Raw genomic sequence first — 22,428 nt, forward strand, 5'->3', positions numbered from 1 at the left:
GACACAAATGCAAGAACTTTGAGGCCTGTGTGGAAAGAATAGCTGTGCATGAACAGAGAACAAGCAACATTCAAAAATAGCGTGAGACTGAGACACGTCAATTTGTCTGACTGTACTAAGACGATGAGCAAGAGAAAACCCTGCTCAGAACAGGAAGCGTGACCTGTGGCAGTGAAGGCCTGTCCCAATGCACTCCTCAAGGGATGGTCCCAACTGAGTCACCCTGAAGAGACTGTCAACTTCCATGTAAACCATTGATTCTCTTTTGGAACGGAAGAGATATTAGAAGCAATGTAATGACAAAGGGACATGACATGTTTTGTCTTAAACTACTTAAGAGTTATGATCAAGTTATAAGAGAACCACCCAGCCAGGAAAGTGACAGCCTGTAAAAAAGCTGAGGTCTTACCTAGTTTGAAGCCATCTGCAGGGCATGGCAAGGTTCAGGTTGGCTCTGCCTTGAATGTACCCCTGCACTTTCCATTTTCTGTGTTTGAATGAACCACAGCTAAGCACATGTGGTTCATCCAGCACAGAGAGGCCCCCGGCAGTGCTGCAGATACGGATCGCTCCCTAATTCCGCCTGCTGGGCAGGAAGAGGCTTGAACAAGCATCTCCTAAACTTGAACTGTCGGTCACCTCGGGCTTAGCAACTGCTGCTTGCAACATCTATTCTCACTACCTATCCTAGTCCACACTAAAATACATGCTTCAATTTATAAGGAATGAGACAGCCTTCTACTGGTTTTGCTGAATTAGCATGTGTGCGCACTTCCATGCTTCAGATAAGCCACTGTGCTCTCCCTTCAATTCTTTGAACCACCTGTTTGCGTGCATTTGCTCATACAAATTTGAAAGACAAGCCCTCCTTATTTTTTTTACATATCTGCAAGCGTAACAAAACTGTTGCATTAGTTTAATCAGCAGTTTATAATCTTTTTTGCGTAACTCTAACCTTTACTTTTTATTTTTAAGCTGAAAGGTACTACTTGAATTTAGTGTTCATGTGAGTTTTTGTTTGGTTTTCTTCCCTTTTATTATTCATTAGTGTGAATTCATTAGATACTCCAAGATCTAATTAGATTAGGTACACCAAGTATCCTGGAAGTACTGAAAAACAAGAATAGTCAGGTCAGCTATTTGAATCAGCACAGAAAATGCCATTCTGTTGAACTTCATACTCACTTCAGCAAATACATAGACTGGTGAAGTGTGAATAAAACATGCTTTAACACACACACACAAAAAAAAAAAAACACCACACACATCTTAACTGCAGTATAAAGCAAGTTACACAGCAGATGCAGGTTTCTTCTTTTCAAAGATGTTTATACTCAATGCAACCCAGAGCTTCCTACTGGCTTCACTATCGAAGTCCAAGTAAAGAACTTGTCACATAAGTGACAGGGGACCCTTCCAACCAAAACTGGTCTAAATAGTATTTCTCAAAGCATGCATGTCAGGACAAAGAGGTTTAATACATAGAGGCAGGAAGAAGCTGAATGAGGAAAAGTTGAAATGTGTGCATCTTCATAGTTTGCCTTTGTCTACTCACAGTTTCCCCTTCTCACAGAGGGGGATGCACAGACACGAGCACCAGATGTGTGCAACTCCACTCTTGCATCTGCAGCAGCAAAGCAGGCTCTTTCTCAAATAATTTTACACCTTTGGGTCCAAATTCTATGATTGAATGAAGTCATCCCCTTCCTTCACCCGTCCACACAAATTATACTGTCAAAGCAAGGACACGTTTTATTCTGAAAATTTACGCTTATTAAAGCATCAGGTATGATCCGACAAGAGGCATCTAAATACCTCCTCTGACAGAGTGGCTAAGAGTGAGAAGAATTAGTCTAATCTCAGAAGAACCAATAAACACTAAAGACCTACCAAAAGTGCCGTGCAAGTTCACCATCAAAACTAACAAACTACGGAAGAACCACCTCACACCCACCCATACACCAGAGAGAAACCCAGGACACACAAATTTGTTTTTTGCTGAATACAGCATAACATAAGGTTTTTGCAGTGCTGACTGCATACTAACTACTGTACTAACAAGCAGTGTCTTCCTTCGGACATTTACAAACATCAGAATGCTTATTCACGACAGTCCCACATATCATCTGCCATCCCAGATGGTGACTGGTGGGATGCTGATTTTGTCCTGAGGCAGTTACCACCCACCAAGACAGTATATGCAGGGCTAAACAAAAGCAAGTGCCATCTGCTGCCAAGTTTGTAAGACTTTTTGTGACCTGCTAGGTTAGTTTATTTTAGATCAGACAGGTCAGGAGGCTATCGCTCTCCAAATGCCCCGTAAAAGAAGGGTGAGCTGTGCTGTAACAGACATGCAGTAAATCTCAAGAACAAGTTACAAGGTGTTGTGGAGCTGAGCAGCAATGGATTCTCACTGTCCTCAGTGGCAAAAGGCTCAGACAGCCCACGAGCTCAGAGGGAATTGGAGAGAAACTGAGACCAAAAAACAAGATTAAGTTCTGCAGAACTTAGACGTCTTTTGCCTCAAGAAATTTTTAGATATTCTCATTCTTGCTGACAGGATGTTTCCTTGCATCTCTCTACTGCTGTCATTTTGACAGCTGTTCTCCACCTTACGATTTCTTTCCTATTCTTCTCTTACCCTCATATCTCTGTAGACTCGTCTCATCCTCCTGCTCATGTGCTGTCACACTATATACACATAGTAGAAAGAAAAGTTAATTAAAAAGCAGAACCATTGTGACATCTTCTGCCTGCTTTACAAACTTCCTCTTACTCCCGTCATCTGTCACATCTATTTATGGATGGTTAACAGAGAACACAGCAATTTCCCCAATCTGGGACCATTAAACATTCAAACTACATAAAATAATGCTACACATTCTCCTTCAATCACCTCATTAAGTCTCATTTCACACTAATAAATAATCAAGACCTAAAGAAAGTAAAGCAAATGGGGAAAAACAACATCAACCAGTGCATTTTTTGTAACATATTGAAGCCACTAGGTACATGAAAACCTTTCACTGTGGCAGGGAATTCTGCAGCGTACAGGTTATATCACCGTCTGTACAGATGGAGAAGAAAGCAGTGCCTCAGCTCACCCCTTAGGAGCAAGAATTTCAAAACACAGCCAAATTGCCTGTAAGTCGTTAAAATCAGAAAAACGGGACACAAAGGAGATGGAAAATAAAGGTCAGTACTGCACAGTAATGAGAACTACGGGTTGCAGAGGTCTCTGCGGGAGCCCAAGGCTGTGAGACCCCCTTGCGCTACAGCCCACGCCAGCATCAGCAGGGATGCTTCAGGAAGCCCAGCAGCAGGTACTGCAGGCAGGTGCCTCCAGCCAGCACAAGCACATCACTGCCTCCAGCATCCACATCACACAGGGCAAAGGCAGGACAGAAGAAAACGCACCAAATGGTCACCTTCAAGTTGCAGCTTAGCTCTTAAGTAGAGGCCCTCTGAAGACATAAAATCTGGACTAGTACATGTAAAGAGAAGGTCATGTCACTCCTCTCCCCCCACGCAAGCAACCAAATGCAAAGGGGGCACAGGGTGGAATTTCTCCATGCCCCCACCAGAAACTTTGCTTAACTCCTTGAAATTACTGTTTGCATAGGTGTCAGTCCGGCACCACCTGAAATCACACCTTTGAATCAGACTGCTTCCTCCACTTCAGGGACCTCAAACACCCATTTATGCATCCTATTGTGGATGAACGTGCAACACACGACTTAATAAAGTTGCCGCGTAATCATAGTGTGATTAAAACTCAATTCCACAATAAAGTTATCTAACAAAAAAATCTGACAAATAAAATTACACAATTTACAGTTAGTTTTATACATCCTGCCAAGAACAAAATTCTGTCATCTCCTTAGGGATATAAATATTTTTCCACCTATCACATTACCACTATGTATCCGAAGTCTCCAGAAATTCATGCATACTGCTCCCATAAAAAGTAAAAATGTCATTTTGAAAGGGGATAAACTTTTGATGAGGGCAGTCACACTGGAAATTGGCCGTTAATCTCCTCTAAATAAATATAACCCCCAGAAAGATGGAAGTGTGAGCAGAATATATATTTTTTACACTTGAAAATGCTGAGGTGCGCAATAAGAAGCTTTCACTTTAGCGCTTACAGCTGAAGTTATCCTTCAAAAGCCCATTTTACTCTCATGAGATATTTCTCTCCAGTCATTCACTTTTCAAAGCCTTTTGCAACTTTAAGATTGCAGTAAAGCTGACTTTTATACCGTTTCAGTAGCTTTTTCTCCCTCATCCAATCTGTTTCATTCCTTGGAGACATTTGGTGTTTTTTCAGTTTCCTCAACACTTAATTAAGAAATAAAGAGAATACTCTTTTTGTGATGTATAGACAGTAGACTTACAATACATCCTTATGATAAAGAATTCCTCCTATAGATCACGCAACTGATGAAGACCTTGCTCTCACACTAGCTTACCTAATTCACCTGTACTGCAGGTGCACTTCGATAAATAACTGATAATAAGGAACTGAACACAATTTCTGGAAAAAAAAATCTTTAAACATAGTTTTATTGCCTTAAAAGATCCAGTGGAGTAAATACACCTCCTGTGCTGACATCACCAATACGGTATTTTGAAACACCAGACATTTGGAAAGGTTCACTTAAGAAAAACTAATTCATCAGTCTGATGCCTCTCTTACTTCTGACACTACACTAGCCAGTCCATGGCTGCTAGCTCTCAAAATTCTCATTATTCAAAAATTCTCAAAACTGCAGCATTAGCAATTTTTCTTAAGCCTGGCTCAGGCAGTCATAAAAACCCCTGGGAACTCTTTTTTTTTTTTTTTTTTTTTTAAATATCCCTCTAATCCTTGCAGAGAAGACTGGAAACATAAACCCTAAAGGCTCAAAAACTAGAAGGGAATTAAAGAGAAACCAATTTTAGTTTTCTCCTAGGACCAGACACAAGATTTGAGTGTTCAGAAGTGACAATGTTTCTTGCAGTTAAGCAGAAGTTTTGCTGTCCTCTTAGCCATGCACTTGATCAGGTCCCCTATTGTTGCTGTATTTTATTGCTGTCAAACACACAAGACTTAAAAAATACCTTCAAGTCCAGTCCTCTTAAACCTCAGCCTTTATCATTTAGCATCATGTATAAAGCCAATTCTCCTGTACTGGGATGTTAGCTTCCCTTATTCCCACTAGTAAACTGCTCCAAATTGGCAAAGCTCTGACAATCAGATCAGTCTGGTCATACAAGGTTTTCATGGGTCATCCCCTGATGCTTGTTCTGGGCCAGCAATGATTGCTGGTTTAAGGTTCCTCCTACCCTGCTATGTGCAGGAAAATAAATAATATTCTCTGATGTACTTTATTAAAAAAAAAAAAAAAAAAAAAGCACGTGTTTCCTCTTCCCTCATGTTACCACAACCTCCCCATTCTCTTAGCCTTTACTCTAAAGCTAAGGAAATCTCCCCATAAAAAAAATACGATCTCACTTTCCCTGACCAGAATCACTCTCTGCACCCACCTAAACTCATTAACAGCAGCAATCACATCTGCTCCCTAAATTCCAGATAAGGGCTCATCAATACTGCAATTCCAAATTAGTGCTTCCTTATCCCTAAAAAGCAGGAAGTTCAAGCATCATCAGTTCATTTACCAACATAGTTGTAAACAATACACAAATCAACTTTTGATTTGTTTAATCACAATTCATTAGGTGTAGCAATTAAATAATTGTCAAGTATCAGTGAGAGTTCTCAGCTATTGTAATTCATTCAGCTTATGCTAAATGGCTGATTCAATCAGTAACCAAACTGTCAATTAAATGACACTTTGGTTTTAAATATTTATCAGTCCTTTAGCTAAGATGCACAAACAAAGTCCAATTCAACCATCAGCAGAAAAAGACTGCCATTTTTCACAGGAAACCACATGGGAAAGCAACTCGAGTTCTAAGACTCAACAAAATATCCTTGCAAAGGAAAGGATATTGCAGATGTAGCTTCCAGAGGAAAAAAAATAATCCAAATACCTCCCCTGAAAATCCTGGTTTGTAGCCAGTTTTCTCTAGAAGTGAATCCATTTAGTCAACATATTTATTTTTCAGAAATTACACAGCCATTAAATGGCATCCTGACAACCTGCTTCAATATTTTCAAACAAGCATCACAAATGCAAAGATGAGAAATAACTCTAAATTTTACAGAAGTAACTTTTGAGCTTTTTGTTGTTGTTGTTGTTTGTTTTCCCATTTGCTTTTAAAGACTTTCGCACAAATTTAAAGTAAGAAACGAAACTGACACTGAGAAGTTAAGCGAGATGGCAGTTTTGGTTTCTCAATACTTTTAACCAACAAGGTCTGTCATTCAGAGATCATTCTTGAACTAGGCTGATATTGCCAAAGTCTCCTCAATCCTGTTAAAATTTTAAGCTGGGTCATTGGCTCCAGCAACAGTTCTAGCTAGCTGTGCTGGCGATGATCAACAGGTCCTTTTCAGGAAATGGGACTGTACCCTAAACCTTGCTCTCTCTCTTTGATATATGAAAAATCCCTTCCCCAAGAATAACAAAGGAAACGTAAAACAACAATGACAACAAAGAAAAAGACACCAAGCAATAGGGAGAAAGAAGCACGCTAAGAGCTAACTCAACACAGTTGTAGAAACTATAGCAGAGCCTTCAGATACAGTACAACTATATCCTGACACTGATCAACCGTGAGGTCTTGGCCATTAAAAATATTCAAGGTTCACATTGGACCATGACAAATTTGCAGGAGAAAATCACAGAACAGACACCATTTGCATGCTATTAAGTTTTCCATTGTGTAATTGTTGCCCAATTTTACATTCCTAACACTGCAAAAATTCTCAAAGATAATCAGTGTGTGAAGAATGGCAGCAGGCTCAAGTCCACCTTTGTGTTTGCTCAGCTTTATAAATGCCAATGACCAAACAATTTACACACCTAATCACCTATAGATTAATCGCAGTCAAGATGTCAAAAGCCATAACATATGTTCAACTTGGTCAACACAAGAAACAGAATATAGCAGATTAGTCTACCCTGTCTTGACACAGAAACAAAGTTCTTGCAGAACTCCTGAGCAAGCACAACACACCATTACAGCACATTGCTACAGCTGGACAAAGCATATACAAGCACGCGCATATATAATATATAAACAACATACAGGCACCTTGTCAGATTCTCTCACTCTACCCTTCCCATAAAAGTTACCCTAATGCACAAACTAATCCTTAAATAATACTCATATAGTTTCATCTGTGAAGATGGCATCTGCAGTTTAGTTACCATTTACTAGGAACCTGTTTTATCCAGACTTTCAGTAGATAAAAAACAAAACAAAACCAAAAACAACAAAAAAAACCACCTTGCATTTCAAACACTAAGCAGTGACTTCTACATTTATATGAGAATAAACTGAAGTAAGAGACTTCACAGGGTCCAGACCCAAGAAGAGGTAACTCATAAGTTCTTTGTCATGATTTTCTAAAGACATTTCAGACTGCTATAACAGCGGTGTTCAAGGTCTCCTTTAAATGTGCAGCAAACAATATCTTCATGGTTCTGCAAAAGCACCAGCTAAAGGTTTCCAGACTATATTTTGAATTACACTGTAAATCCAAGGGACAAGGTCCATACCTACTTAAACTTGCTACACCATTAAGCATGCTTCTGGATTTAAGACTACATCAAAAGGCTCAGGTACTAACAACTGCATTTTTACTCTCAAAACAACCTGTAGCATACTGCCAGCTCCTGCCCTGAGGGCATAGGTTATCTAGATTATCTGGATGAATCCTGAACACTAGAGAAATGGTTTAACCATGCAGATTTTTTTAGATACAAAATTAGGTATGTAACTATCATTTTAAAGGACCTAAACTCTTCTTCCTATGTCTGAGTACTTGCAATGTAAACAGTCATTTATGACCATTTGATCCTTTCTGTTGTTGACCTTCCCAAACCAAACAGACAGATGGACCAGAGAACAACAAAGCCAGATTACTTTCCTTCTGCGGTCATTCATGTGATTCCTTTAATGAACATGCTTATTTCAGGGTTTGCACAAATTCTGCAGGGAAGACTTAACAGAGAACCTGGAACTGTGTAATCATCAGCTGACTTTCCTAAGCCAATTCATACTAACAATTTACTGCAGAACACTGAAAGAAAAACATAGCAATTTCTCCTATGCCCATAAAAATCATAGTGAACTCATTTACTGAAAGTAGGATAGAAATCTAATCAAAGAAAACCATATGGAAGAACTATATTCTACATAGAAGTAATGAATTATATTCCAAATTAATTCTTGTGCAAGAAAAATAGTTGGGAACAAATAAATCAATGTCCTAAAACTCTGTCAGAGAGTGAACTCATTTGGGAAGTACAGCTGTTGTGCTTTAGAGATTTGGATTAAAATCCATCATTATCTTTCAGTTAATACTCTTTCACCAACCAATCAGCAGTCATATGGTGTTTACCAACCCTGGTCACTTAACCCACTTGAATGGCCTTTGTGCTATAATTTGTACTTCAATACAATCAGATTACTTCTAATCTAAATGATTTGTGTCCTTTATGGGACAGATAAACACTAATCCCAAGGTTCCTAAAACATTGCAAGCCTAAACATTGCCAGTATGACATTCAGTGTCTGCAGTTTTAATGGAGTGTTTCATTCAAATTGGAAAATGTTTGATTTGATTGTACTGACCTTGCATTTTAGATGTTTGTTCCAGCTTTCTTTTACAGACAAAGAAGAATTATCAGCAAAAAAGAACACTCAAATTTACAAAATCACCAGCAAATAATCATTATACTGATACTGAGGCACTACGTTTTGATCAAGTCATTTCACACACACAAAAAAATTTATTCTTTAAAAGTAGACTAAGCAATGAGAAATATTTTAGAACTTCTTGCTGAGCAAAGACATTACATGTGCTGCCCACAGCCCCCAGCTCTCAATTTAAAAAGCCCTCCTTCTCCAGAACACTTTTCTGAGGATTCAGCAGTTAAAATGTCCCCTATCATTTGTGTTCTTCAGTTAATCTTGAGTGACGCTTGAAATAAATTGCACTACAATGAGAGTCTAACATCCAATTATATTTGCCAGTAATACGCTTAGGCTCTGATCTCATGCAGGTGGATCAACGAACATGTGACAAACTTCCTAGAAAAGGTGGAACCCACAGATGCAAATACTTTTCCATGATTGGAACCAGGTACATCAGTGTATCTGTAACCTCAAAAAATGCCAGAGTTGGTAAGAAAAATACAACAGTTCAGTAATAGCCTCCTGGGGACAGCAAGTATGCAAACACCTCAGTATATAAAGATTATCAGTGTTACCCTATCATATTCACACAACCGCTAACATTTTATTTTATTTTTTTTTAACATAGAAAAATGGGTTACTAGAGAAAATCATTTTCTAAAATAATTGATTGCCAAATTAGGCAGGGATAAGTGTACCTGAGAATTGGATAAAAATTTCCCAATAAAAAATTAAAATGCTGGAAGATGTGTACAGCATCATAGCTAGTACCTTACATAAATCTAAACATGATTACTTATAATACCTCAACACAGGTTACTTTTATTTCATTTCAGCTAAATACTGTTTCCTAGTTGATGGACTAAACTAAGAAGAGAAAGACAAGTTTCTTCTGATATCCCACTCATAAGCAAATTGGTTCTCAGCAGTAACTTCAGCCTACCCTGTAGCAAAGAGTAAACAAATACATGCAGAGAAGTAGGAATTACCACCACTGTCAAAATTTTACTGCCAAGATGTGAGCCTGACAAGTAAACCTTTAAAAAACCTCCATCCACATTTGAAAGGAGTGATGCAAATCTTGTACAGCAAAATGTAGAGCACGAGACAGACTGCAGCATGAAATTTGCCATTCAGCAAAGAGTACTTACAGGATTACTCTGCAAATGGTGCATACCTTATTCTACTTTGGAAATGGCCCTTTTGACATATCTTTTACTTGGGACAAGATCCCTATTAGATATCATGCAACTGCCTTCTGGAAAAGGCCTAGCAAATATTACAGCTTGTTAGAGATTTCCCATGTGAAGTAACAAATTCACAAGTGCTGGGAAAGCCTCTGAAATTCTGTAATTCATTTTTAGAATTACCAAAACCATTAAAACTATAAAAAAAAATCCAGAATTAACTGATTTGAATTTACAGAATTGTAGTTAAGAACATCAGAAACACCATAACAAAGATGTTGTAAAGGCAAATATTCCAAAACTAATAGAAACATAATTAGAGAAACTTCTGGCATAAGGGTAACAGAGCACACAACTTCTTTTGTCACAAAAGTTACTGAAGTAGACAAAGCAGCCACCTGGCGAATGGAGGGGAAAAAAAAAAAAAAAAAAAGAAAAAAAAAACTCCTCAAAAGCCCTCAGCTAACAAAAGCTGTTGGTCTGTTAAGGGTATTCCACCCTATTACTGGAATTCACAATATACAAGCCATACTAGAATACTATTCCAGTCACAATATCACAAGTCATGCTAGAATATTATTTCTCTCAGATTAAGAAAAAGTTAGAGCTAGATTGAGAATACATGTAACAACTACATTAAACTAAGTTTGAGCAAGCAAGACTACATGTTCGTTTCTATTCCTATTGGCTATTTTTGTGCTTTATGGAAGGGCCACATTCCCTCCTCACTCCAATGAATTGGATATGTGACAAGGAAGCAAACAACCGTAAGTCACAGCGACATGGACTTTTACATCCTTGTCATAATAAATGAGAAAATGCTTACAGTTGCTTTCTCCTCCTCCCCAACATACTAGTCACCTAGCTAGGGAAGGCATTAAACAATTGGAGGTGTGAACCCAGCCTGGTCTTCCAGTTCATTAAGTCATATACCATTTTTACATAGGAGTCAGAGAGCTATAAATCATGTGAGACAGAATGAGAACTAATTCAAGGATCAGCTAAGCATATAATTTTGCAGTGTTGCACATCAGAGAGCTTTAAAATTGGCCATATTTTCTGTAAAATATTATCAAATATTACAAGACATTTCAAGCAGATAGTTTTTTTTTTTTTTCCTTCCCTCCCCCTAATAAATGGGCACTACTATATAAAAAACATCAATATTTAATTTCCTAGCATGGAAGCACCATGAAACTCCAAGTCAACCTTTTGCTCCTTTTTTAATAACAGACTTAACTCTGCCTCACACACGTGTAGTGGTAAGTCTTGAAAACAGTGTTTGAATGCAGTCTTTTTTTTTCCTGTTAGACCAAGCTCTTCTGCTTTTGAAAAGAGAAATTCAAAATCCAAGAAATCTATACATGTACTAATGCAAAGCATTAATCAAACGCACCTAAATCTAGCAGTTAAACTTAACTGTGAACACTTCAGGCTATTTACAGAATTCCTTTGCCTACAAGCTATGGTTTATTTCAGAAAAACAGTCTATTTCCTGAGACCAGATTTCTAAGTCAATACAAGTACGTGATACAACATTTTCTTTGAAGGTTAGAGGTAAATCTATTGGAGACATGTTAACTGAAAGAAAAAAGTAACAACCCAAGAGGGCTTTTAAGTATGCATAATATTACTGTAGCACCTAGAGCCTCTGTTAGTGGGTAAGAAACTCATTATACCAGGGTCACATAAAAATAGAGCATGAGGATGATCCTCCAAACCAGAAAGCATTTTCCTCAGGGGATTTTTATATAGGTATGGATATATGTTTTATTTTTATTCCTTCTCCATTTTCTCTTTAATGATATAATAATTGCAGCTACTGAAGAAATTCATCATCATCAAATGCAAGAAAATTCATTTCACAGGTTTTCAAAATAAATATATTCATCAATCACAATAATGCATAACTGCAAGGCATAGTCAAGTGCTTATATAGCAATCTTATCTGTTTTCATAAATTTGCTTTCCCATCAAATACTTTAAAATAAGGAAGATCAAATATTTTTCCACTCTGAATATGTACACAGGATTTGCAACTAAAAAATAAAGGCCATTCTTTTATTCGACTGAATAAAAACCATGTATTAGAAATGTTTCAGAAATAGTTTTATTTCAGGTTTAAATGACTGGAAATGGGGCTCACAGACATTTTTATTAAATATGGGGCAGCATCCATCTGAATATTTGCATTTTACCCTAATATCCTAGTGACTGTCTGGCCACTCTTCTAATTTTTAGAGATGGGTTTCAACGAGGAAGGGTGACATGTATCAGATACACAACTAGGCCAAATGCTAAGGTCAACAAGCCATCACAGGTGGGAGGAAATTAGAAAAGTCAAGAAATACAACAACTGAAGGAAAGGCCACAGACCAATGCATTAAGCTGTGTGGTGGGATGACAAAGAGGCAAGCTTGGAGGGTGGCCAGGACCAGGAATGGAAGGGAAAGGGACCGAGGAGGGCACAGGCTGCAGCAGCAGTGCCCCCAGGCCGAACCAGGCTGCCAAGCCACCACTTGCTCTCCCATGCTCCTTAGTGCCTGCCCCAGCACCTCTCGCATCTCCTGCTGTTGATGTCTGTTGGCACCCCTCTTCTTGCTGCCCACTCTGACCCCAGCCTGAGCCAAAAGGAGGGCAAATCCAGCCCCATCTCCAGCCCAACCCATCCTGCCTTGCCTCTGCCCCAGGAAACATGAGTCTAGGCTACCCCAACAGCCTGGAGACTGCTGCACAGTCTTCAAGAACTCATGGGACCCGACTCCCGTGCCTGACAGGTAGAACAAAACACCCAGTCACAGGCCTTCACCTTGTTTTTCCCAGGCCTAATTCCCCATGCCTGACTGCAACAAGTTCATCCAGAAAAGGCTTGGCAGGTGTGATGTTTCCTCAAAGACAACATTCCCCAACAGGAAGACCTCATGGAAGCTAAGGATCTCACAGATGCCCTGCTCCCCTCCCTAGCTTCCCCACCCAGCAGAATGGAGCAACTCTGTCCTTCTGCTCCAATTGATTACAGGCCAAGGGTGACCTTCAAGTCTTCAGGATCCCAAGCATCCTCGAGGAAGTTTCTCAGATTCACACTATCCTAATAGCTCTAGCATGTGTTTGACAGTACTCTGGTAAGTGAACTGAGTTCCACTGAAAGCTTTTTGGAAATACCATGAAATACAAATCCCAGTAACAAACATCCTGGAGGCAAGAGTGTGACACTGCTTAAAAATAAGTTACTGTCCTTTTTTGAAAACTAGCCCATTCAGAAATGCAAGCTGAAGTGATCAGCTTAAATAGCATAAAATAATCCTTTGGTCCAATGCCAGATATACTTTAAAATATCTTTAAAGGTTGAAGATGCTATTTGTTGCAATAAGTCATTGTCATGAAAAGAATTTGAGGGTTTGCACAACCTGTCAAGATGGAAGAATAAGAATGACAGCAGCATAATAATACACAACACCAGTGGATTCAACACATATAGTCAAACGTACATAATCAGAAACGCAAAACTTTGATGCAGCATCACACAAAACATGATCTCAAACTCTGCGAAGACAGGAGCCACTCCATAGAAAACCACATTAATATTACAAGCATATTTATACAGTAGTAGTGCATGAAAGCAAATCTGCCAAGACCCCCAACGCTCAGCATGAAACAAGCTGTTGACTCCAAATTCCTCATTACAGTTCCCACAGTTATCATAACCACATGGTAAAATAAGCCTCTGATTAACTGCGTACAGCACATGGAGCAGGAAGCGGCCGCAGTGCTGCATGCAGAGATTACAAACCCCACACGTTCCTTTCGGCCACAGACTTCTTCTGTGTCATGTCATCTAGTGCTTAAGACCAGCATGCAGGTTTTTGTGCTAGACTTTTTTTAAAAAACAAAACAACAAAAAAATTCTAAATCAGATTAGGATAAAGCTTTCCTCTGAACAAGGTCAAAGTTTTCCTGTCCCTATCCATACCTAGATATCCATTTTAAACATGGAGGGGAAAAAAAATCAATTCCTTTCTAAAAAACTACTATACAGAAACTTGATCAATATTCTAATTTACAGTTAGGGAAGAAAAATGAAAAGCTTTTGAGAGCTACAGACAACACATAATAAAGATCCACAGTGTTCCTCCAAGGGCAGAGGCTTTTCAGGCTTTTAAACTGCAACAAACCACCACTAGGTTATATGAACAAATACTGGCTGATGTGAACTCACTTAAAGAGTTAAAAACAATAGTTACAGCATTCCTGTTTTGTCTCACTCTTCTTCCCCATCCTATGTGCAACACAATAAACTGTAATTATGAGGGGACAAGTGGCACTCATCACATTTACAGAGTTAACACACAGCATTACAATAGTGTTGAAAATATAACCAAACTATGAAGTTAAATATATAATCAAATTATGACATTAATTCTGTCAACATTTATTACTGATCAGTGCAACTTTCTTTAATGTTTGCCAAAGTTCAAAAAGCTTTATTTTTCTGGTTTCTTAAGCTATTTTTGTACTACTCTTGACTAGTAGACTAACCTACACACTGAGGAGAGACAGCAGAATTTGACTTGAAATGTTTTCTCAAATCTGGTTGAAAGGGAAAGAAAATGCTAGTGTGGGCGGCTGTTGTCTAGCCTTTCAAGAACATCTCTGCTCAAGAGCATCTGCCACCTGCCTGCTGTGAATAGGCTCCATGTACAGTGGTATTAGACTTGCTCAAACTAGATCAGTAAAATTACAGCAGGCTCAAATACTTCTATGAGAAGAGCAATTTCTATCTAAAAAAAAAGTTATTTGTTTGCAGAAAACATTAACTTTGAGCAGTTTAATGCAATATAAAATAAGACAACACCACCAAATGTCACTACCTCTATTGTTAAAGCATTCCATGTTCTTCTGTATTACCTATGGGACTGGGAATGTCATCATCTCACTTTGACTGCCCCAAACTTTTTATCTCTAATAAGATTCTGCTACTTCTGAAAAAAACATTTTGTCTAAAAGAACATGCTGAAGTTTTCCATGCTGGGATCTAATGAAATAGGAGAAAATACCAGCAATCAGACAAAGCATGTCAAGCCTAGCCTTTAATGCTTCTCCATACAGTAGCATGAAGTTGATTTCTCCATTGCTTCAGTCATTCCAAAACATCCAGAAGCTACACTCTCAACCATTTGAAATGCACTGAACAATGCAAGACTTACCAAGAATCCTTAGGACTGAATTTAGGGATTGTGTAATTTGCTCAAAAAAAAAATAAAAAATAAAAATAAAAAGCATCAAATAGGCTTTTTAAATTACAAGACCACATCTTTCCTCCTCTTACAGACCAGAGATGAATCAAGACAATCAACTTAAGTCATGAGAACAGCTACTCCCCAAAAAACAAAAACAAACAAAAACAACAACAACAAAAAAAAAAAAAAAAAAAAAAAACTGCCTCATTTGGTGTAAACTGCCTCGTTTTGGTGGTGGTGGAAGCAGGGGATCACAAGAGAAGAGATTCTCCCAAGGTTAAGGCACCTGAACGCTGCAGTGCAGAATCTGTCTGTAGCCTGGCCTCTACCACAGAGCTGCTAGCAATGCTAAGCAAGTCATTTAAATCAAGCCTTCCACCATCACTAATTGTGCATGCCTTTCCTACAAGCCAAACTTCCTAAGAGCTCTATGTTTGCACTTCAATGCAAGGCAACAGAAGTGCTGCCATGAACACGCACTACATCACTCCAAGCGTTGACATACCAGCTCCCACAATTCTCCAACAGAGCATCTAATGCTGCCTGAAGACCTCTCTGTGCCAAAACTCCCTGTCCACACAGGGGGAAGGCCACCCATTTACATCATCAAAGTGTTGCAAATATTATTTATTTATTTTTACTCTTTGCAAAGCACACAACTACTACTACATCAGTGAAAATAACACATTTCAAAAATGACATTTGATTGACAAACCACACACCAAGAGACCCAGCCATTTGTCAGTAATCCAGTATTAGCTATCCTGCTCACAAAGCCTGGTGAGAGCCCCACAGAAAAAAGCAAAAATGATTCTTGAGTATATGCACCAACAGGCTCAGTTAAGGTTGTACATACATTTCTGGTATTTCCTTATTTTCAAATAGCTAACTTAGCAACTTCTAAATTCTGTTAATGATGTTTTATGTCTAAAATACAGGTATGCTCATTTCACTGATTAGCAAGGGAGTGGGTGAAGCATCAGACATGGTTCTGACGATGCAGAAACCCCCCCAGTCTACCCAGCATGAAGTTCTGGCACACAGTGCACTAGCACTGCTGAAAAGACTGCAGTAATGGACAGAGGTAGTATCTTCTTACATAAAGCTTTGACATTGATTTATAAGGGATTTTCTTACTTAGTAACATCCATTAAATAATCTCATTTTAAAAGAAAAATGAAGTGCATCTAGGCACTCACATGCACCTGCAATTTCAAGTCAAAGATTCACCATCCAATTATTAGCAGGTGGCCAAAGGAAGAAAAATTAAGCAATTTTTTTCTTTGTCATATGCAGTCATGCAAAGATGGAGACTAGGTGGCTTATATTCTTCTGCTGTCTTATATTAGCATTTCCATTATAAAAGCCCATTAGGAGGATCCTATACATTCCTTGGAAGTCTTGCTGACCAGGGCAGAGTACAGGCACTTTAAGAGTGTTTACTTAATATCCTCCTCAAACTCATCTTCTCTGTAATAAGTCCTGGTAATGAGTCTCTATGCTCAAAATTATTGTTTTTCCCCTGACTTTGGAAAACAAGCTCATTTTCAAAGCTCATAATTGTGGTAGAAACAAATGAACACTGCAAAAAAGTAAGCCAAGTTACATAAAAATCGCATTATAGTATTTTTCTTTTTTCCCATTTTGAAGCATACCATGGTAATGCTGTCTGTCACATCATTTGTCCTTGAACTAATTAATGTTTGAAATCGTATCAGATTATAAGACTAAAGAGACCTGATAGCCTACAGTATTCAAATAGGATGTACTGAGAAGTGTGAAATTAAAACTCAACACCATGAACTGTTAAGCAAAGTCTCTGACCATACACTGAACTTCCCAGTACCTGTGCAAGTACATACACAAAGAACAACGTGGCCTACAGCCATAATCACACATGCTATAAACTCACGCGATCATACAAGTTTGGTAATGGTGAGCAGTGTTAAAGATTCAGTAGGTGGCATCCTCTGCTGGGAATAAGCACACCACCAGCCACCATTAAGTAAAACAACTATAAAGCACTCAGTATTACAAGACTGGTTCTACACCGGCAGCATTTTGGCTGCCATGCCACACCAAAAACCACACAAATAAGAAAAAATACCACGGTACCTTAAAAAAAAAAAAGAAAAAAAAGATTTAATGTTATATTATAATTCAAGCTTTACATAATTTTACCTTGCTTTCCTGACCTTCCCCTGTCATTTCTATCAGATAGAGAATTGTTCCTTGGTACCTGCCCTAAGCAGTTATGTTGCCTTCCTTTACACTCAAGGATTACCTTAGCCTTATCAAGATCACCTTCCCTGCCACACAGCTGCAAGTGATGGGGTGAATGTCATCGTCGTATTATCACAGAGTGGGCTGGCTTTGGGATTTGTGGTTTATTTGCAAGAGGAAACTGTGAGATGTCTCTGTGAGTACAATTCACCCAGCTGTAGGAGATGCAGTCACACTGCTTCACATGCAGAATGAATGACTTGGTTGCAGATATGCCTCAAGCCCCCCCATTTTCAGCACTGGCATCTCTGCACCAAACAGTTCTCCAATAGAAAGCCAAGAGTAATGAAACACTCTCCAGTGTATTCTAGAACTAGAGAATTTTACCAAAACACAACCTATCATCCTGTCATGAGGTAAAATAACCTGGAAGAAGGTCTTGAGAAAAATGAACCAAGATGGGTAAATGCAGATCCTGCATTTCATCACTGAACACACATTGCACTTGTTTGAAAATTGAAACCTGTTTACTCCCTGCTCAAGATAGAACTGCAACATTTTAAAACCTACAAAATGTAGCTTAAATGAGAAGACTTCAGGTTGTAACATAAGGTGAAAAGGACTTTGTGTGTCTAGCATTAGTACAAGCAAAGGCAAAAAAGAAATATATTTTTGCTAACCTCCTCCCCTTACATTCCCATATTATAAACATTTAACACCAAAAAATGTTGTTGCCAATAAAGAAAGCATTATAGGGTGATTTGACTGAGGAATTAAGCAATTATCAATGCTTCCATAACAGCTTACCTTACTCATACCCAAATAATCATCAATAAAGTAAACAGTGCAGTTTAACTAGATGTGCATTAGCATCACCTGTCCTTCCAAGATCTTGCCTGGCAGTCCAACAGCAGCAAAACAGGAAGGTGCCAATATTGATAAGTGAAGGATTGGAACTGCACTGATATAGTTAGATTAGTTTACAAGTCTTCTATATTTACAAGCCTTGGCAGCTCAGGTTCTCTAATGAATTTTTAACATGTCAATTAATATGTTTATACAAAGCAACGTCAGCTTTAACTCATACACAAGAAAAATCACAGTTGCATGCAGAATGTACAACATACGTGTTAAGAGGCTACATTTCACTAGACAGAGATACTGAAAAGAATTATTGCAGACAATCTGAGAGAATGTATCTAGAAAAGGAACAATAAAGTTGTGGAAGTTAATGGGCATGATTCATCACTCTTGCCAATATGTCAGCATCAAGAAATATGACATGTTGCAGGGCATTAAAAAAAGTGTTTTTTTTTTTTTTTGTTTGTTTGTTTGTTTTTGGGGGGGGGGGAGGGAGTGGTGGTTTGGGAGAGGGAAGGGCATCCCCCCCCCCCAATGTCCTGTCGTTAAAAAACAACACATTATACTGAAACAAAACACTAAGTGTTGTGTTATCCCATAGTTCATAAACTTACTGTTGATGCCAAGAATTAAGCACTGTTTACTTAATAACACTGACTTCCACTGTGTGCAACAGTATTCGTGCTGCAAAACAGTAGCTGGCGTTCTTTCTCCAACAATGTGGAATGCAGTCAAATGACTGCACTGTGAGATGTGATTTTGCCATAATTTCCTAGTTTGCTCTGTACATTACATTAAAAAAAAAAGACAATACAGTTTTTCAAGGTGTTCTAGATGTTTGTTTGTTTTTTCCTTTCTCCAAAGATTTTTATTTAAAAACATTTTCATGTGTTAAGTAAATACAAAAACAAACTTCCCATAGGAAGATTAAGCATAGTCTCTGGAGCTGCAGTACAAAGATAAATTTCACCTCTGAGGAGACTCAGGGCATTTTACACTTGCAAAGAAAATAAAGAAAGAAAACAGCCCTTCAACTAATACCCAAATTGCTTCTGTAAAGCTAGGCAAGCAGAGCTTCTGGTGAAAATCCACCAACCAGCTAGTGGGACGTTGCAATCACACAGGAGAGTGAAGTTCCTGCAATTCTTTCAGCTCACTGTACAAATTCCCCTTTCAGTAGCTGTAATATGGTAGCACTTAGCATCTGCCTCTGCCTTCATTGCATCAGAGGCAATATAGGCTCACATCTGATAAGATATTCCCATTTGTATCATGATGGATGACAGACGTTAAGTACTGACTTTCTAAAGCAAATACAAAAGTTACAGAACTATTTATCTGCTACAAGTTCATATTCAAGGAAAGTTATCAGGTTTAAACCATGTAACAAAAGTGACAACAGGATTTCAGAACGCAAGCTATTCAGATTGCAAAGTCATCTCTTCTTTGTATTAACTACAAATGACTTAAGTTTTGCAATGTATTTCAGCACACTAGAGCCAACCTTGCACTTAACTTTTGTCTCTGTTACATCCCAGCACAGCCTGTCAGATGTTTCAGAATTCAAGGCTACCACAGCTGTTCCATATGTTCATTTTTAAAATAACACTAATGTCTCATTTCATAGATTCTCAACCTCTTTGAGCAAATATTCTCAAGCCACAGTCCCTTGTGATAACCTGAAGAGCAAAGACTGCAGTGACGCTTAAGCATCTGTTATGTTTTATGCAGCAATCCTCACTGCTGTTCGAAAACTAAGGACTTCCAAGCTAATTAGCTAAGAAACCTACACTCCCCCAGAAGATTATCTTCCACTAGGCTTTTTCCTGCTTTTATACCATCTTATCCCTTAGCAAATGTAGTCAAGTAGGAAGACATCCTCTCAATTAAAACTTCACTGAAGAAATCCAAGAGAGGAAAATGATAGGAACAGCTAAGAGCAGTTGCTCAGGAGAGGCTCCCATTGGAGCGATCATAGCCATTGCCACCAGCGCAAAGCCCAGTGCAGACAGAACAGAGCGGCAAGGGACAGCTCCCGCCATGGCGTAAGTAGGCAGGATGACAAAGTCTCTTGACACTGTCTGGTTTTTGGTAATACTTTAAAGTTTGACTGCGCATCCATTATATTATTCATCGGGGGAGGGGAAAAAAAAAAAAAAAAAGCAGAGGACCTAGATAGCTTAATGAAGATATGTAAGAAGATTGTTTCTTTTCTGATTCCTTACCACTTTATGGATTATTTAACAAAACAACAGAAAGAAAACGTTAGCATCGCCAATTTCACAATTCCCAATTTCACTTCTGCCTGCCTGAAAAGAATCACACCAAACCCCACTCACTGGAGAAGGTGTAAGATACAGAAAAGCCATTCAAAGAAACTGAACACCAGAAGGGTTAGGAACAAGTCTGTGTTCATGGAAGGACACTCTAGCATCCAAAAAGCAGAAGAGGAAAAAAACACATCCCCTCGCTCCTCTATCTAAGCAGTCTACTGACCCGGTGAGCCGGAAAGAGCAGCAAAATGACTTACTTGGGAAAGGAGAAGCTGCATAACCCATTCACACCAGCCTAGTGCTAGCTCCGAACTGCACAGAGAGGCAGCTCGTTCTCCTCCTCAGCTGCCCCCGTTTGGGAAGGGAAGGCCAGCAGGGCTGCTGCCCTGAGAGCAGCGACGAGCACGCCCTGCCTGTCCTCAGCTGCCCGCGCTCCCTACGGGCTCTGGCCACAGCACCCAGCGTGGGCCTTAAGCAGCAACCCAGCGACACGTCCCACCTGCCTGCTGCGAGGATGCTGCACCGCGTCCAGCTACTTTTCATTTGGGCATGAAAACGTGCGGGCTCCTGACAGTAGCAGAGGGCTTGTTTTGCACCTCGTTTTTATACTCTGTGAAAGACATCGCTGACATAGCAGCAAAGAGGATGGAAACAAAACTATTTGCTATCTTCTCCCTGTACATTCAGTGGTTTGCTGCAGCTAAACTTTTGCTTTGAAGATTTAAAGTTACGAGTGCTCCCAGCTTTAGAAGCACCAGACTTTCCTAGCATCCAAACTTTCCTATTTACACTTTCCTTCTCTAGCTCAGCTGCAAAGACCTACCCTTAAACCCCGCCAGCAGAGCTCCCTCGCTTCTTTCGGGGCCAGCACGCAGCACAGGACCGTTCACAGCGACCCTACTCCGGGCACAGCCCCGCGCCCCCCTCCCGTCCGTGCCGCGGGACGGAGCGCGCAGGACCCCGGACTTCGCGCTGCAAGCACGCCGCCACCCCGCAGGGGCTTGCGGAGAAGACACCTGGAAACTGACCGCGGGCAGCGAGCTCATCCAGGGTGACTCCTGGCTGCGGGCTGATTCCGCCTTCGCTAAAGAAACGCCCCGGTCCCAAAGGCGAAAATACTCGCCCCGCTCACACCCCGACCCGTTTCGCGGCGCGCCCGGCATTTGCTAGCGGCGGATTTGGGGCTGCGGGGAGCCGCAGCCGCCGCCCCTCACCTGCGGCTCCGCCCGCCCCAGCCCCAGCCCCAGCGGTGACATTGAGCAAGGTCCCTGCCCCGCCGCGCCCGGCCCTTACCTCCGCCGCCGACGAGAGGGATGCGGCGGGGCAGCCCCGCTCCGCCCGGGCTGAGCCGAGCTCGTCCCAACTCCGCCGGACCCCGGCGGCTCGCCCGCTGCCGCCGCCCCAGCGCATGCGTCCGGCCCGGCCCCGCCGCCCCGCCTCAGCGGGCTCAGGTGCGGTGAGGGGAAGGGCTGGCCACGGCCCGCGGCGGCGCTGAGGGAGGAGACCCGGCCCCGCGGCTCTGCTGAGGGGCGAAGCGCCCCGAGTCGGGGCTTCTCCTGTCGGAAGGGCCCACGGCTGTGCCCCGGCAGCACCAGCTGTCCATAAAACCCGCGGAAACACCGTGCCGCCCGCTCCTCCTGCCGCCCTCCGGCTCCTGCCCGTCAGGGCTGTGCGTTTGCTTCCTAAATTCTGACAGATCTTAGGAGCCGGAAGCCCACCTGTGGGCTGTGCAAAGCGGCTAACGTGAGCAGTAACTTGTGGTTCATAAACCGTGCAAAGCCGTGTCTTAAATTACCTTAGAAAGCACCCCTTTTGCAAGTATCTAACACAAATCAC

The 22,428-nt window shown here is 40.4% G+C and overlaps 1 protein-coding gene across 4 annotated transcripts in view; it reads right to left on the minus strand.

The window, feature by feature from the left end:
• Nucleotides 1-22,042, minus strand: part of ZNF385B (zinc finger protein 385B) — a 169,584-nt gene extending 147,542 nt beyond the window's left edge. Inside the window, exon 1 of one of the 4 annotated variants that reach the window (XM_027461300.3) lies at nucleotides 21,886-22,042. Coding sequence is in view for 1 of the 4 variants with exons in the window: in XM_005013575.6 (XP_005013632.2) it covers nucleotides 20,850-20,877 (28 nt within the window). In the remaining 3 variants the exon portion in view is untranslated. Of the gene's footprint in view, nucleotides 1-20,849; nucleotides 20,893-21,415; nucleotides 21,599-21,620; nucleotides 21,738-21,885 lie in introns of those variants that run through there. The other 3 variants (XM_072041030.1, XM_072041031.1, XM_005013575.6) reach the window with 3 other exon arrangements.
• Nucleotides 22,043-22,428: the final 386 nt, after the last annotated feature.

Source organism: Anas platyrhynchos, chromosome 7 (genome assembly GCF_047663525.1).
Source record: "Anas platyrhynchos isolate ZD024472 breed Pekin duck chromosome 7, IASCAAS_PekinDuck_T2T, whole genome shotgun sequence".
NCBI lineage: Eukaryota > Metazoa > Chordata > Aves > Anseriformes > Anatidae > Anas > Anas platyrhynchos.